Consider the following 18,429-nt stretch of genomic DNA (forward strand, 5'->3'; position numbering starts at 1 on the left):
GTAAAGTGAAAAATATATTTTTGTATGAACTAGCAATCACCTCTTCAATGCATTACAAGTTATTTACTTTTTATTTTACTAAATGCTGGTGTACACAAGGATGCAGAAACCTCTTCCTCTATCAGTGGTTGGTTGGAATAATCCCCAAGTTGCAAGAGCTAAATGGACATTGGGTTTCAAACATTTGCAAGGTTTTTTTTTTTTTTTTTTTTTTTTTTTTTTAAACAATCATTCTAGAGTTTGTTCCAGCCTCTTTCTGCTTTTCCTCATCCTGATGTGTCTCTCTTGTCCCCTTGTTTAAACCTGGAATAATATGTAACAAACATTTTCCCTTTACTCTGCGTTCCCTCTGCTGATATATTTTGATTTTCTTGTGAGCAATTTCCAGTTTCTTTTCTAGTTCCCAAATTTTTCTCTTAACTTCATCAGGGCCTGGAAGGCAGTAGGCATGATCATGAGTTGCTGTTTGTTTCTGGCTATCTGCTGGGCACAGTAGTGGAGGTGGTGGCTCTAGTTTTTTAATGGCTTCTTTCTTAACCAGAGCTATCTGTAGACCGAAATAAAAAGAAATTAGATGCATGTAACCTCTCGTTAATCTTCATTGTTTGACGAAAAGGTTTCCATCAGAAACTGATCATCTTTTTAAGTACATTGTAAGATCAATTTTTTTTGTGTTTTTAGCAGGTTACCACCAGCAGGTGTTCATGATTATTATTGGGGGTCAAAAGGCAGGTTGGCAGGTCCCACTTCCCACCCATATCTCATTTCCACAAAAATGACCTTTTGTGATAAATTTAAGGGACTCGTATCTTTGTATTAAGATACGGACGTCCTCTATTATTGTAATATTTCAAGATACATATTACAATTTGATATAAAATGCATATCACTGATACATTTTAAAAAAACATGGGAAATCTTAGTTCAAATTCAATGAAATACTTCACCCTTATTTATACATATATATATATATATATATATATATGTGTATGTTCCACCATCACTTGAAAAACGCATGGAGGCATTTCAACCAAACTTACCATACGTATGACTGAGACTCGTGTGAGTGCACCAGTCATCTTTGTACAGTGCTGTGTCAGGGTTATATTTGGATTTATGTGTGTGTATGTCATCACTAGAAAATGCGTGGAGACATTTCAACCAAACTTGCTATGGTCCACCATCACTTGGAAACGCATCGAGACATTTAAACCAAACTGCTGGACATATGATTCAGACTCATGTGAGTTCACCGCTGATCTTTCTACAGCGTTGTCGTATGTGTGTATGTATTGCTCAGTGACAGTGTGCCTTTTGCTTACATACTTTTTTGGACTCTTTTACAAATTTCTGGCCTGTAATAATGCCTTCAAGAAAATGTAAGGCAATAGGTTGAGTGCAACTGTGGACAAGAAAACCCAGAGGACAGGAAGAAAAGACTTCCCACGCTGCCCGAGAGAGCTATTACATCTAGAGCTTTGGAGACAGTACAACAGCGTGAGACCCGACTACAGGAAATGAGAGAAAGAGCTACTACGTCTAGAGCTTCAGAGACAGTGCAACAGCATGACAATCGAGTACAGGAAGTGAGAGAAAGTTACTATGTCTAGAGCTTCAGAGACAGTACAACAGCGTGACACCCGACTACAGTAAATGAGAGATAGAGCTACTACATCTAAAGCTTCAGAGACAGTACAATGTGAGACCCGACTACAGGATAATAGAACCACTACATCTAGAGCTTCAGAGACAGTACAACAGCGTGAGAGTACACGAAATTAGAGAGAGCCAGACGATCACAGACTGCACAACATTTTATCTTAGGATTGGAAGCATTTCACTATGATCAACATAAAGTTTACTCGCGGTATGCAAGTGTTACCATCAGAAAAATGGAAATGGTTTGTAGGTACTGTCAAGTCAAGAAGTTTAAGTCTGAGTCTCCTTTTATTTGCTGTAAAAAGTCAAATTCTGCCAACTGGAAAATGGAAGAACTTTGGAACTGCACATCAGCAAATACCTATAAGAGTCAAAAAACATTTTCCTAATAACATCAGAAAATACAACTTATGTTTCCAAATGACATCATTCGGCACCACATCAGTTGTTCAACAGCCTGGATATCCATCCACATTTACGGTGCATGGGTAAATTTACCATAAGGCGAGATGGTTACTTCCGCTGCCAGATCAACCACCAAAATTTCTACAACTATATTTTATTGAAAACCAACTAATAGAAAATTAAAAATTTCAGATTGTCCTAAAGTTACAAAGAATGTTTCATGAGCACAATATTCTTATTAAAACATTTCAAACAGCATTGGAGCTGTCCTCTCATTGAAATTGAACGAATGGCAGGTGATAACATTTATCTGGGTAGCATAATCTCAGTGGGAGTTGGCCCTTAACACTAGATACTGAGTACTTACCTTGACATCAGCACACTTTTGGTACTCCATATATCCTATCATCCATGTTATGCGACATTCATTTTCCTAGGATGGTTTTTCAGGATGACAGCCCCCCCCCCCCAGTTATTTGGTTTATTCAATTTTTTTTGTTCATATTTTGTTATCTAATTTGTTACAGATTTATGAGAATTATGATGTTTATTGTAATGCACAATAAACTTGGTAAGGGAACAACATGACATACACGCTAGAAATAAAAAAAGAAAAAAGGGACAGGAAATGTTGATGACTCTGCAATCAGTTTTTTTTTCTTTATTGTATATTCTGCTCATTGTTCCAGGTGGCTGCTGGTTATTTGTATGATTGCAAATTATATGACGGTTATTTATTTCTGTTTGTTATTTCATTTCATGTCAATAAATAATCCATTAAAAAAAAACAGCATTGGAACATATGCCATTAAATTAGGTTAATTTATTTAATTGTATATTGTACTTATACTTTAAAAACCTGTAAAAAAAAACATTTCTTTGATTTAACACTATAGCTTTACCGGTATTTTATTTCTTTTCCTGTATAACATAAGATTGCAATAAATACCCGTAATCAGCTAGTCAGTAATAATAATCAATTATATTACAGTAAATGGAAAACCCCCAACTTCCATAGCCCATCTGAACTACTGCCTGCATTTCCCATCACAGGCTAAATACAAATGTCAAAATATACCTCAGTCATGATCCATAGGTAACCTATAGACGTAAAAGCAAAAGAAATCACCGGGTGTAAAAAACATTCCCTTTTATGGTCAGTAAAAACTAAAAACCGAGCAGATAGTAAAGGAGATCTCACCTGAAGCTTTGCAGAAGGGTTATCAAATCTGAAAAAAGCTAAAAAACAACAGTATGTGCAATGGTTGTCAAACTGACAGACCAGTCCTCCTAATACAAATTTTCTCTGGTGTGTGTGTGTGTGTGATGATTGCATATGTTCACTTCCATATTACTACAATGATTTTAGTCCTTTAGACAAGGGGTCATTTTAGTGGAAATGTGCTGGTGTGTTATGTTTAAGGACCCCACCACCACCACTGTTCCTATATAGTGCAGAGTTATTGGAAACCTGAGTAAAATCTTTAAAAAACATCGCACCTCTTTAACTCATCATATTAAGTAAATAAAACTTTTCCATTCATTTCTTTAAAGAATCCATTTTTCTGTTTGTAGTTTCATTGCAAGTATATGCAGAAAAAAATATCTAGAAGCAGCCAGAGTCAGGCAGAAATGCAAGTATATGATTGCTGTTCAAGGGAGGTTACCTGGGGTAATATTTTCATATTGAAGTGAATTGATCCGTTTTAAATGGATGAACTGCAGTTGAATTCACTAATCTTTGCCTTTGCCTACTGCATGTTCCAGTTACGATATGTAATGGCTTTTTTTATTTGTTAAACAGGACATGTAAGAATCAGAAGCAATATATATATACCAGGCTCAGTTTGCAATTGCAAATAAAATTTCTTGCACAGGATACTTACTTTTTCCAGCATGTGATCAGGGTAGATAAATATTGTTGGTACAGCATTGGCTCTCAGGCGCACCGTTTGGCCTGTTCTGTCAAATGATGCTTCTTCAAAATGTTTGGAACACAAAAACGTGTGCAGGCTTGGGATGAATTGTTCTCGGTTAAGGAGACTCAGCCACAATTTCCTCCTCTCTGGATTGGATGGAAATCTGACAAATAAATAATACAGATGCACCAGGTCAGCTATGGGGTCTTTCATACCAAGGTACAAATATTGGTAATAAAAGACAATGTATAGTTTTTAATTTTTTGTGCATATTGGGTGCATGTATTAAAAAGATCAGCTTCACAAAATAGTGTAATCAATGCTTGATATATTGGGACATATAATATTATGTGTGCACATGGTAGCAGCCATATTGGTTCATGAACTATGTATTTTTGTAGTACGCAGTGGTTGTACTATACTGCTCCTTCTCACAATGTAAGTCCATGAGTCAGCCAACTCTAAGAAACTGCACAGCCTGAGCGGCTGATAAGTTATCTCAGCAGCTGTTAACATGACATTGTTGTCACCAAATAGAATTTAATAACAGATTCATGTATAATACCTCTACAGTGGCCATTATTATTAGAAAGTATTTATATAGCGCCAACATATTACACAGCGCTGTACATTAAATAGGGGTTGCAAATTACAGACAGATAAGGACACTGACACAGGAGGAGTAGAGGACCCTGCCCAGAAAAGCTTACAATCTAAGAGGTGGGCAAAGTACAATAGGCCATGTCTACTATGTTAGGTACCTCAAAGCACTACAGTCTCCATAATAATAATAATAATAATAATAATAATCATTACATTCATTATGTATGTAATAACGCAGAACTGAATTCCACAAGAGATAAGTAGGCTCTTGCTATTAAGTACCCGCCACATTTATGCACATTATGACATACTTATCTCTCAGTGTAACCTTGTTTAGCTGTGACAGGCCCAGGGTCCAGTTGCTTCTGCATCAGATTCCTGCAGTGCTCCTCTCTGACCATCAGATGGCTGCTGACCATATATAAATCCTGCACATTGGGTTTATTTCATGGCTCTACTCTTAGTATTATAGGAATGTGGGGCGATGTGTGCTGCATGGCACATCCATCATGTTGTGTACACAGTAAAAGTAAAACCATTCTGATATTTTGACCCAAAAGTTGGAGAAGGATCTCATACCTCAGTAATGCTCTGATTAAAGCCACTAAATAAATAGATAGTTATAAGAAGTTTGAATCTGATTGCCTAATGTTTTGCTGGTATAAACAATGCTTCCTAATACTTCTATAACACACAATAACCCCCATACAAAACATAAATAAACAATGTGCCAAATCATATACAATAAAAGGCATTAAAAACTGAAAAATATAACAATACATAAATGCATAAAAAATATTAGAATAAAAAAAAACCCAGTGCAAATTTTTATTATTGTGCTCAATTCAAAGTCATTCAGATCCATTCCATCTCTACTTTTAAATCATTTATAGCAGATGAACTCCAAGAGATACCATCAACAAACCCTTCAGACACCCACCACAATCTGTTAAAGTAAGATTAGGCGTTTGGTTAAGCTACGTACACACGGCAGATTTTTATCGCCCGATAATCGGCATCGGCCAATTATCGGGCGAAAATCTTCCATGTGTACAGTCGGTGTCGTCCATCGTCCGGACGACCGACCTGCCGGATCCACGGACGATGGACGACAGCCGATCGTAATGAAAGGGAAGGGGAGAGCGCGCAGCAGGGTGCCGCTCCGTCGCTCTCCCCCTCCCCTCTCCATAGAGCATGAACGGTGCTGTATGTAAAGCACCGTTCATGCATCGTGCAGTCCCTTGTCGTTGGAAAGGATCGTGAAAGATCCTTTCCAACGACAAAAATTGCAAGTGTGTACGCAGCTTAAGAATGATGTGCAGATATTACAAATAATAAGCAGATATTACCAACTACAAGCAGGATGAAGGGGACATTTAGGAGCAGAAGGTTACTTGCCTGAATAGGATAGTCACAGCCAGAAAAGGGGTCCCCTGACCCACTCTGCTGGCACAGATCCTAAGATTGCCATACATTTCTCTGTATTCTCTCCCTTCATACCAGCCCCTAATATCATCTTCCCATTACGCCTTCTGCATTGGCTGATTATTATCAGGAAGGGGAAGGATAAGTTTGTTTGGTGGCTTTCCTTCAGGGCCGCTATCCTACACCTGCCGCTCAGGGCTCTGGTCCTCCAGTGCCTAATGGTAGATATGGCCCTGTTAGTGGTAGTTATTATTATGATACAACATCTGTTTTTAAATAGAGCGCTGTTATTTGATCTTTTTATTGTATTTATGTTTTTTTTTAAATGTGTTTTTGTATGTATTTATATACTGCATATGACTTTACATAATATTATTAAACAGTATTTATATAGCGCCAACATATTACACAGCGCTGTACATTAAATAGGGGTTACAAATGACAGACAGATACAGACAGTGACACAAGTTGAGAGGACCCTGCCCCGAAGAGCTTACAATCTAAGAGATACATACACCATGATTATGGAAATTTTGTCTGGAGCATTGTTATATAACTTTTTATGTATTGCAAACTATTTCTCCCATGGCCTTGTCTGTATCATCCTGTGATATCTGTGTATTAGATAACACATAAGCTTGGAAACATCTTTCTTTGATCTAAAGAGAAACTTTACCTCAGTGTGGGACAATATTCCTGAAAGAGTCTTGTACTTGTCACCTACCTATGAAACGTAATGTGACTGTCTCTTTTGGAATTGTTAGAACACCCAAATGCAGCACAAGTGGTGGGCATCGTCCTTCCTCCACCAACTGCCCACTGTCCATCATCTCACAATATTATGTGACAAGTTCTCGTCCATTTCCAACATGGCCGCTGCTGGCTTCAACAGTCACATGACCAGCGCTCCTTCCCAGGGACCAGTGACGTCACATATTTTAAGGTAGACCGGAGTAATTTGATGCTGTGGAGGAGAAATGGGCTGTGTAAATTTCACCTCCCACCCGATTACAGCTTGTTCAGCAGGCTGCCCAAGATCATTATAAATAGTTGTTAGCTCAGATAGACAGGTCAGTGAAGTTGCTTAATGTACAAATATTCAGTGATATCTACAAGGCAAAGGTCTGTGCACATTGGACTTGTGTAGCAGCCCCAGCAGATACAGAAGAGCAGCACAAGCCGGCCGACACTGCAAGTCATTCATTGCAAGAAAGCAAAATCCATCCACAGATCTAACTCTGAGGTTGTCATTATTTCATGCAAGAGGTGACATTGGAGCCAGGGAGCAGATACCCTCCAGTGACAGGTACACAATTGTCTGATTGTGTGTATGATCGCTGTGTGATCTATGTGTGATCTGTGCTGGATCGGGAAGGTGCTGAAGGAGAGAGCTGATGCAATCATGAGCGCTATAGTCATCATCTGTCAATCGGTCCTGCACTTTGTGCTTCTGACCAATCACACACCATATCTATGATAATTGTAAGGTCTTCTGTAACAAATAATTCACAACTTCTATTGTCTGCTTGATGGAAACTGGGAATTTTTCAGGCAAGTCTTTTGTTTAGAAAGATTATGATAACAAAAATCTGAATATAGAATAATTGGGTATGCTCTGTATGTATGTTATGTATAATATAAATAGGTCACATCTGGGTCAGCATTTATCGATTGATTTAGATTTCATTTTACTTTATTGTTTAATTCGATTTTAATAATTATTTCTGTTTATTTCCTATTTTTTGCCTCTTCCAAAGCAACAAACATGGATCTCCTATGAAAATAATAAAAATGACTGGATTGGAGTTTATGTAAAAGTCAGTTGTTTACCAGTAATGTGTGCAGATCAATTTAATAGCATGGAAAGTATAAGTTATATAGGTACGGTATTAGAATTACCCATTTTATAAATAAGTCCTACATAAGTACTTACATAGTATTCTTACAACATATACAAATGTTCTCCTAAAATACAAATATACAATAAAATTCACCATCAGTTTTATGAGTGTTTATTTGTTTGATTGTTACATTTTGTGATAACTAGCATTGGTCTCTATGTTGGACTTGGAGAACTCCTGAACTTTGTGAACTGTGAAACTATTGCTTCAGCTGCAGGGTGAAATCAGTTTATATATTATTCCTATACAAACACAGTTTTATTTGTTCAAACTTTCATAAATTTACAACTTTAACTACAAAAACCACTTGTTGCTTTTATGATTTTTCATATATGATACATAAATATCTTCCTACAATACCATTACCTGTTTTTTTTACACATATTATATAGATATACTATATATACTTTTAAAATGACCAAAGTGGTTGCTTTGTTGTAAAAGTAATATGGCAAATACCCCTACAGTACTATTCATTAAGTTGTTTTCTCCAACAAGTGTTAGTGGCTTTTTATTTATAATAAAATATATATGTGAGGTGTGTTCCTTGAAATATTATTTCATCCTTAGCAAATCATGCTTGAAAATAGAACAATATCTGTAGGAGTCTATCATAATATATTACACACCATTTACTTGACACGTAGGGTTCTATTTGTAAAACAGGGAATCTGACAATCCTTTAAATATTCCCTGGTGGGAATAACCTATTGTCATTGAAACATGTGGGCCTGAAAGATTCCCACCAGGCAATGTTTGGGAGAATGTAAAATTCCCCATTTAAAAATAGAGCCCCTAGCGTGTTGTGTATTTTGATAGAACCTCAAGGTTTTTAATGCCTCTTCTGCACAAGGAGAATCTTATTGATTCTGATATTTAGGTAAGTAATGGAATGCCAGTGCACCACATGACATTGCTCTGGAGTAGAATAAAACCTTGGGCGTCTGGCACATTACCCGGCATATGATCAGGCACAGCTCCAGTTCCAGCAGCTGTGTATTTGGCAGGGAAAATGTTATTGCCAGAATCACTTCAATGTGTATGGAAAATCAAAACTTTTTTCTTTTATATTTTTGGATATAAACTTTTTTTTCATATTTCGAGTGTCATTGTCACACTTTCTATTTGTTTTAGTGATTGATAATTGTCACTGGGGCATAAAGTAAGTGGACATTTTCCGGTTGGGTTCTGGTAACAGCAACTCATATTATAAGTAAATCAGTGGCAATGTCTTAAAATAGCGAATAATTACACAAGATCCCCAAATAGTACAGTTGTTCTATTAGATAAGTTCTAATAAGTTCTATTAGATGCTCCTGTGTACTTCAGAATAGAGGCCCATAGGTAGCTCTACTGCTCTACCATTAATTCATCAGAACAAATGAATAAAGAAGAGGTTACCTTAAGTTGAAAACTCACATGTAAAAAGATCAGCAGATGAAGAGATGAAAGCAGCTTAAAGTAAACCTGGGCTTTTGTTCATGCAGGTCAAAGTAACAGGTTTCCCTTAAAGTCTTGTCCCTTAGCAAAACATTCTTACTCCCTCACTCCTCTGCCATTTTGTCAGCCACTGGGAGTAAAGAAAATACTCATTGTTTCTGGGTGGATGGAGTGGCATTGAAAATTGCTAATTTATCAGCGTAGTCATGTGGGAGCAAAGAAGCCTTTTTTTATTATTTAATCTTCAGCTGTATGAAGCATTAGGGTAATAATAAGGAAGTAAGAATATGCAGGGAAGGAGGGAATGAATATGAACTTGTTTCTTTACTCTGTATGGCAAATTGATACTTTAGGGTAAAAAGCAGATATTCTACAATATCTGTAAATTGGTTTCCATCACCTCCCGGGATATAGAAACATTAAAAGCATTGCTGTAGACCTGGTGATTCCACCCTATTTTTACTCTGTATATATGTACTGTATGTACGAATTTGGCATGCTCAGCTAAATTATTTTTTTTTGTCTTATAGATTCCAATCAATCCATGTGCACACAAATCAGGTAAATGTAATCCTTGTTTTATATGTAATGTGTCCAATGAGTGTTGTTACAAATGGATTCCTTGAAGTGTGACATATGGTTGTTTGGTGTGGTCAGTAACCTATAAGGTTAAGCTGTTTGAAAACAACAACCATGAAAGTGTTTCTTAGGAGCTAAATTTTAAAGCATTGTCTACCTACTCTGTAGAAACACATACACTTTCCAGTAAAGGATAATTACTAAAGAAAAAGAAGTGGTAGCAGGGTACATTAAATCATTTGAACACACCACTGGTAATATAAAAAATAGACAATCAGTGCATGATATATTATTTATTTTCTGTAAACTGCTTATGGTATTTCTGTTGTTTTAATTTTAGGAGGGTGCACTACAGTATGTCTACCGTGTCACAGCTGAAAGAACTCTTCCGCAGGGCAGATGCAGTCTGCTTTGATGTGGATAGTACTGTTATTAAGGAAGAGGGCATAGACGAGCTGGCAAAGTTCTGTGGTGTGGGAGATGCAGTGGCAGAGATGTAAGTTCTGTGTTGTGATTGTAAATAAAATTTACATCCCGAGGCTATTCAGTCTGAGCATTTCATTAAAAAATACTCAAGGAGAAGTTACAAAATGTAAAAACAATCTGTCAATTCAAAGAAATAGACAGCTGAAGTTATATGAAAAAAAAATATTTTTCCTGGTAAAGTCTGATTTGGTTCTACATCTTCCAGTTGGCAAGCCCACTTAGTACATAATAAAAACAATGGCAATGTTTGGAAGACATGGATAGGACCCAGTTTGATTTTACAGGAAAAGCTAGGGGTTACAAACAACTTCAGCTGCCTAAATCTACTAATCATTATTAAGTAGTCTGTTTAGGAAGCAGTAATTGTGACATTATTCAAAACATTCACTAAACCAAACATCCATTAATGTTTTTTGAAGTGTTCTCTGTTTATGTGTTTTAATTGACTTTCAATAGCCCAGGTTTACTTGAGATAATATACTGTATATTTATTTTTAAATTTGCATGTGCTTACATTTGTGAATTTTTTTGTGTATTTACTAGTAGTAGGTAGTATATATATATACAGTATACTGCTGTCTGTATTTTTCCATAGCAGATCCACCCACTTTACTGTTAGCTGCTGGGAGCTGACACTTGTGCCCTCTTTTTTCTGTGGGCATTACTCCATGCAGAGTACATAAGGCAAACTGCCAAGAAATGCAGAGCATAATCCCAGACTACAAACCATGTTTTTGCCATGGGAACATTTTCATTCTTTTCTCACAGTAACTGAGGCATTTGAACACTGGGCTCCTAGCTAAGTGTCATTTCTTTCACTTTATTCTAAACCTTCTCCTTCACAGAACAGTTATACATTTATGTTTAATGTGCAGTTAAAACTGTGGTCTGCAAAGCTAAATTATTAGAAAAGGTATTTAATCTCACTATAAAGCTTTTATGAATAAATAGAATTATTCACAGCACCACCCTGATGGGTATTATTCTGCTCAGTGCACAAATTGACACTTATGACTCTTGTCATATTACAGCTTTTCTGTTCTGATATACATAAAACTATGCATGATAATGTGTCTGATGTAGATTTTACAACGTGGTTTGTACAAGAACATAGGTACACACTGAAATAGTTGTAAGATGTACAGTCCTTTATATTATGTTGGCGCTACATAAATCCTATTTATTAATTAATAATAAAGAAAACCTACAGCAGTTTTACACAACATAAAGACATAAACATACAGAGAAGAAAGAAACTAGATTATTGCATTTTGTAAACTGAATAGTATTTTCCAGCATACACTGTATTCCGACTAGAATAATGCCTAGGCATCTGCTACGATCGTTCATATATATCGTGCATGAACGTTCGTCGTTCGTTTTCCAACGATAATAATTGGAAGTGTGTATGTAGCTTTAGTTTTCTTCTATCACGTCAGGTTTTTTCTCTACCGCTTATAATATGGCAATTACTTTGGAGTAGATTTGTATAGGCTATTCATTTACAGGCAAGATAGTGTGTCAGAGGTTGTGATAAGATGCCATTTGGTATATCTATGGTTTGGCGAGAGCCAGAAGATCATTTCAGTGACTTACATTTATATACTGAAAACTTCAGGATATAAGAAGAAAAAAGAATGTAACATAAGAGTATCCTAGTCTACCATCAGCTACACGCCCAGAGGCTCATTCAGATGAAATCTGAGTGCCGGTTTTCATTACACTACCTTCTCTTGAAATACATGATTGTGGTGGTGAACCAGGTGACAACAATGATGAAGAGTTTGAAATCCAAGAGGAATCTCTCTGTAAGAGATTTGATCAGCATAAGTTGAGTGATTTGGCACGTGATTTGGGACTATCGAAGAAGGCTTCAGAACTAGCATCAAGATTGCGTAGGAAAAACTGACTTGAAAAAGGAACAAAGGTATCGTACTTCGAACCAGAGAAATTGCATTTCTGCAGTACTTTAGAACTGACAGTGGCTTTGTGTATTGCCATAACATATCTGGTTTAATGGAGGAATTGGGAATTCCAATCTATAACTCAACTGAATGCCGACTATTTATTGATAGCTCAGAGCAGGGCTTAACGTGTGTTGTCCTTCACAATGGCAATATATTTGGGTCAATCCCAATTGGCCATTCAGTTTCTCTTTGTGAAGAATATGCAGACATAAAGAGAGTCATTGAGTTGTTGCAATATCACCAACACAACTGGGTCATCTGTGTTGACCTTAAAATGATATGCTTCCTTCTTGGTCAGCAACTCGGATACACCAAGTATCCCCGTTATCTGTGCATGTGGGAGCTCGTGAGAGGCATTAGGTGAAAAGGAATTGGCCTCCAAGAAGTGCCCTAAAACCAGGTGATCCAAATATTCTACATGAGCCACTTGTTGATAGAAAGAATATTATATTCCCGCCACTGAACATAAAACTGGGTCTGATGAAGCAGTTCGTTAAAGCTTTGCCAACTGAAGGAAACCGTTTCAAGTAACTCATTTTGGCATTTCCTAGCCTGTCATTTGAAAAAATAAATGCTGGTGTGTTTGATGGTTCACAGATTCGGCAGTTCTTCAAAGATGAACATTTCATCAGGACAATGTCAGAAGTCGAAAAGAATGCTTGGTTATCATTCAAAGCTATTGCCAAGGACTTTCTTGGAAACACACTAGCAAATATTTACACAGAAATTGTCTAGAAACTCTTGGAGTGCTACAAAATGCTTGGTTGCAATATGAGCATCAATATGCATTTCCTGCATAGCCATCTTTCTAACTTCCTGGAAAACCTTGGTGCAGTCAGTGATGAGCAAGGTGAACGATTCCACCAAGATTTGAAGGTCATGGAAGGACAGTATCAGGGTAGATGGGATGTACATATTATTTCATTATTTTTTTATTGTATGTTAAATTTCCCTTTCTCATTAACAGAATACTTTAATGTTTAACATTCTTTTGATCATTTTATTTACCTTTACAATAGTTTTCTACCTTTGCCAACCCCGTCTGGTTTTATTTATTTGGCACATCAGGTTCCAAGTATAAAAATGTATCAGAGTTCCGCCTTGCTTTGCACATACACAAGATGAGGTGCTGCATCATCAGTGAAGCTTTTAACACAAGCAGATGACCTGACGTCCACATCATGCATGATACATAGCATGACCGGGCACTGGGTCATTAGTGTATGTGTAACAACAGCTAGTGACACTTAGTCTAAACACTTGCATGTGCAGGTCACATGTGGGACCTGATGTGAGGCAGCAAGCCTTCAGAAAAGAAGTGGACAAACTGGAATCATTTGGGGTGTCTTATATTTATTGACAATCAAGTAACTTCGGTTTTGATGAACTGACAAACATAATAGAAATTTAAGACTGGATAATCAGTATGAACTGTTCACAGTAAATGTGGAATGCTTTTGTGAACAGTTGAATGCAGCAATGTCATATAGTTTTTAGTCATTCACTGCTGTTGCAATGTGCAAAGACCATTACAAAATACATTCTATAAATATTAAAACATGTTCTGTAATCTAAGTTTTAATGGGTTTTCTTTCTTTTTTTTTAGGTGAGTATGCTGGGTTTGATGAGGCACAACTTACTGCAGAATCCGGGGGTAAAGGAAAAGTCATTGGTCTTCTAAAGGAAAAGTATGGCTTTCGCAATGTGGTCATGATTGGAGATGGCGCTACGGATATGGAAGCTTGTCCCCCTGCTGTAAGTCTGCTGTTTTCAATATAAGTAAATAAAATAATAATTCACATGTAATGTGTTACAGTAAATATTATTATACAAAATCCCTGTTCTAGCCACACATATAGGAAATGAATGGTAGGACTACAAGAATCATAACTGCTGATGCAATTAACAATATTAGATTTATTGGGATGACAGACAGCTTGGAGACAGGCGTATGACCTTTATGACCTTTATGCAGGAATACTTTTGTATAATCTACTAATGCTTCTGCTGGCCTATATTTGTCATGGGGTAATGGAAACCAGCAGCACTGCTTTTTCAAGCAGCAGAAAAAATGTAATTAACAAATACGTGTAAACAGTGAAATGTGACTGTAAACTGTGTGTTTTAAGCATTCACCATGAACGTTCACGTATATTGTTCATTTTCTGCACAGATCCTAAACCTAAGCTCAGGATGGTAAAATATACTGATGCAGCCCCCATCCTAAATAAATGGGATAAATAAAGGGGAATTTACATTATTGCTTGTAGGCAGCCAGTGCACACTTCTCTCTCCAGCACTATTGAGAAGTAGGTTGGATTATTGCAATCTGTCGTGCTATGCAAGACAAATAAACCTGCATTTTATATGATGATATGGGAGTGCTGCAATCAATTGATAAGTGAGGCTTGGAGGGACCAATCAAACAGCATGTCACTTTTGTCAAATTGTACTACTTCCTGGTGTTTTTTTTTTATGTCATTTTTAGTCGGCTTTAATTGTAGCTGCTGCAGGTAAGTTTGTTAAGTTCACATATATTCATATGGGAAATTTCTGTAGCATTTTGTGCAGTAAAATTATTTATATAATAAATGAGTTAAAAAAAAAAGATGTACCAGGTATTATAAATATACTTTTCCTTTTGCATATTAGGACGGTTTCATTGGATTTGGAGGCAATGTGATCCGGCAACAAGTCAAGGAAAAGGCCAAGTGGTACATTACAGACTTTGAAGAGCTTCTCAGGGAACTGGACAGTGATAGTATCAAAATGAATCACAATGATATAATTTACTAATGTTCAACAACCTATTAGTGATTTTTATTATGTAGCAAGAAAGCCATACATTGCACAGCCTTTTGTATGTTAATGGCCTGTAAGCATTTTATAGTGGTTTACCTTTTTATCCAGTGAAAATGGTGGAAAATTCAGTTTTAGTTTATTTTTTTTAATTACTAACCTTTACTTGAAGTAAGTCTAATAGGGGAAAACATTAACAGGTATGTTTTCATTTTTTGTTTGTTAAACTTTTTTAGAGCAAATGTACTGTTTATTTTAGAAAGGTGGAGTTGCAGTTTTACATGGCGAAATATTACACTTTATTCCTAATATTTCCACTCCATTATTTTTCTTTGTACATTTTACTTATAAATAATGGAAATACTTACTGCTAAACTTAAGTAGAAACACAATAATTATTTTCATGTAAATCAAAATTGCAACTATAGCAACTAAACTAACACAAATAATAACAATAGAATAAAAAAACAGGTGTAACCAGATATTCAGATGTATAGATTTGCCTACTACTAAACAGTTAGTTTGTGTTGCATCAATGGAAACAGGTGTTAAGTTGGGAGATTTGTAGAAAATATTTTGAAAAAGAAATCGTGCCAAAGCAGAACCCTTAAAATTGTAATGTTGTTCTCTATTCCTTCTAAATAATAGGAGCATATTTCCTGATATGTGAGGGTGTCTAAGCACTTCTGTACCTTACAGCCTCACAGTGTGAGATCTGAGGCACTGTTGCCTCTGACTTACAGGAAATTTGGAGTGAGAATTGGTCACATGATCACATGCTACCTAACTTTTTAAGTAATGGAAACCCTTGAACTATTCCATTCAAGAAACTGTATTTAAAATAGATCCATGTTTTATGATATTTATTTTCCAATATTCTGTCAGCTAAACATGAACTAAATCGCTTACATTCCAGATCCATAATATATGGATAAAATGTATATATTACATTGTATAGTAGCATTAATGAGGGGAATAATAGTGATGTGTTGTGTTTATTTTCTAACACACATTATTAGGACAATTTGACAATGTGATCTGGTTTACAACTGAAAGGACTTTATACTAATATTAATGGTTTTCATGTACAGTCAAGTAAGCCAGTTTGAGTTAGACTGGACAAAATTTAGTTGCAGAAAAAACTGGGATGATAGCACTAATGATCATAAGTTTTGAAAGGCAAGACAACAATATCTAATGATATGTTCACCAGATCTGACAGCATATGTAGTCAAAATCCACAAATACTAAACCATAAGACCTACCTAGGTTCTTCTTTAGTAAGAAGTATATATTCCTTTTTGGCATTAAATGCCTGTGTCTGCATCGGGGCAAACAAGCTGATCAGCTGCAAATGTGTGTATGTATGTCTGCTTAATGTTAGTTTTACTATGGGTGCAATTTGATAAGTTAAAATGAACATGTACTGTAATAGGTTATATAGTAAAAAGTGTTATTTATGTATTTTATGTTGGTGCATTACTAAGAATGGTAGGTAATGTGCTGTGTTGTTTCTAACTTCGTCATGCCAGGACTGACTCTTAGCTAATCCTTGTATTCCATGTGCGTCTAAGGGAAATGGTTGTGGAAGTAATGATATGGACTAGATTGCATTGCCATCCAGATCATTTTAAAGTTTTCCCTTGTATACAACAGTTGATGACTACAGACAAACATGAATAAAAAGTGCTGAAATACACAAGTAACTTTACCAGGATCATATAGTATTTGACATAACGGATGAACAATTCCTTTCTTTTTATAGATTTACCTATTCTGATACAGCCATATAAGAAAGAGCTATTCTTCATAAACCCAAGAATAAACTAATCCAACTAGCATAATACTTAATAGTGTGTCAGATATAGGAGTAAGTGCTAAGTCACCCACATTAACCAAGCAGAATCAACATTAAATTAGAGAAACCCCGGACATTCAGTTGTCAGGGGTTACTGCACTTAATCTAAGCATTGCACACTACTTTATGGAATAATCCTGTGCTTGTTTTTTATTATATCCATATGTTTGCATGGGTAAATTATTTTAAAATTGTAGAAAGTTATTTGACATGTCTAGTGCTTTATATAGATTATATGTCATAACGCACAAGATCCTTTCTAACACTGTAAATGGTATATTTTCTAATTTGTGATTATTGAGTATACTGTTTCATCTAAATTGGGTTCCCTTTGTAAAATATACCTGTAGAAATAAAGAAATTCCTACAAACTGTTTGTTATTTTCCGTTGCATACTATTCACAGGCCTGCCTGGCAGCTTCATGGCAGGTCCAAGATGTCTCCTAAAAGCTTTGTCAAAGATACGTATAATTACTGAGGGAACATCTGACTCAACGCATAAACTTGTATTTCTGGTTATACTGTACTAACACATTTCATGACTTTTCAATAGTTTTTTCAATGAAGAAACATCTAGCCTAATTTCTTTTGGTTTATCTGGAGTATATAGTTTCAAAAAATTACATCAATTGTCCTGATTTTTAAAGCTTTGCAAGGCTGGAAAGGATAAACTTTTATCAGTGAAGCTGGGTAAGCAAACATTTGATAGTAAATAACTTTACAGAAATCCATTCCAGGTTTGCTGGATCATTGAGTCACTGATAAAAATATATCCTCTCTAGCCTTGGAGAGCTTTTTTAAATCAGGCCCATTAAAGCATTTGTGGTCAGCGTAGGGCTGCACAATGAAGTTGTGAGGGGCTGTGACCAAAGTGTGCACCATTTACATTACATACATACTGTACAAGGCACTAGGACTCAATGTAAATGAGACATACTGTACCTACTCCACATAACACAATTTTGTTACAGGACTTTCAAGGTACAGGTTAGATACAATGTAATCATATTACAATATTTGTATTATTGCAGATCAACCAGCATATTCATGATGGAACCATACATGGATAGTTGATAGGAAGGCAAAAACCCCTTATAAAACATGTTTGTTACTGAGGGGTCTATAACTGGGAGTTTGTTACGGAGGGGTTCATAACTGGGAGTTTATTACTGAGGGGTCTATAACTGGGAGTTTATTACTGAGGGGTCTATAACTGGGAGTTTATTACTGAGGGGTCTATAACTGGGAGTTTGTTACTGAGGGGTCTATGACTGGGAGTTTGTTACTGAGGGGTCTATCCCTGGGGGTTTGTTACTGAGGGGTCTATCACTGGGGGTCGGTACCTGAGGGGTCTATCACTGGGGGTCGGTACCTGAGGGGTCTATTAC

General features: G+C 36.3%; 2 protein-coding genes across 2 annotated transcripts; one reads left to right on the plus strand and one right to left on the minus strand.

Moving 5' to 3' along the window:
- Positions 1–198: 198 nt before the first annotated feature.
- LOC140333989 (THAP domain-containing protein 2-like) lies at positions 199–6,904 on the minus strand. Its single transcript, XM_072416045.1, has 3 exons — positions 6,736–6,904; positions 3,951–4,146; positions 199–547 (listed from the first exon to the last, which is right to left on the minus strand). The coding sequence occupies exons 1-3, from the start codon at positions 6,804–6,806 to the stop codon at positions 221–223; spliced, it is 594 nt and encodes a 197-aa protein (XP_072272146.1). The 5' UTR covers positions 6,807–6,904; the 3' UTR covers positions 199–220.
- Positions 6,905–7,006: 102 nt separating this feature from the next.
- On the plus strand, positions 7,007–17,412 carry PSPH (phosphoserine phosphatase). The gene is made up of 6 exons (XM_072406130.1): positions 7,007–7,317; positions 9,883–9,913; positions 10,272–10,427; positions 13,404–13,459; positions 13,961–14,139; positions 15,037–17,412. The coding sequence occupies exons 1-6, from the start codon at positions 7,269–7,271 to the stop codon at positions 15,178–15,180; spliced, it is 615 nt and encodes a 204-aa protein (XP_072262231.1). The 5' UTR covers positions 7,007–7,268; the 3' UTR covers positions 15,181–17,412.
- The last annotated feature ends 1,017 nt before the right edge of the window (positions 17,413–18,429 follow it).

Source organism: Pyxicephalus adspersus, chromosome 1 (assembly GCF_032062135.1).
Source record: "Pyxicephalus adspersus chromosome 1, UCB_Pads_2.0, whole genome shotgun sequence".
Lineage (NCBI taxonomy): Eukaryota > Metazoa > Chordata > Amphibia > Anura > Pyxicephalidae > Pyxicephalus > Pyxicephalus adspersus.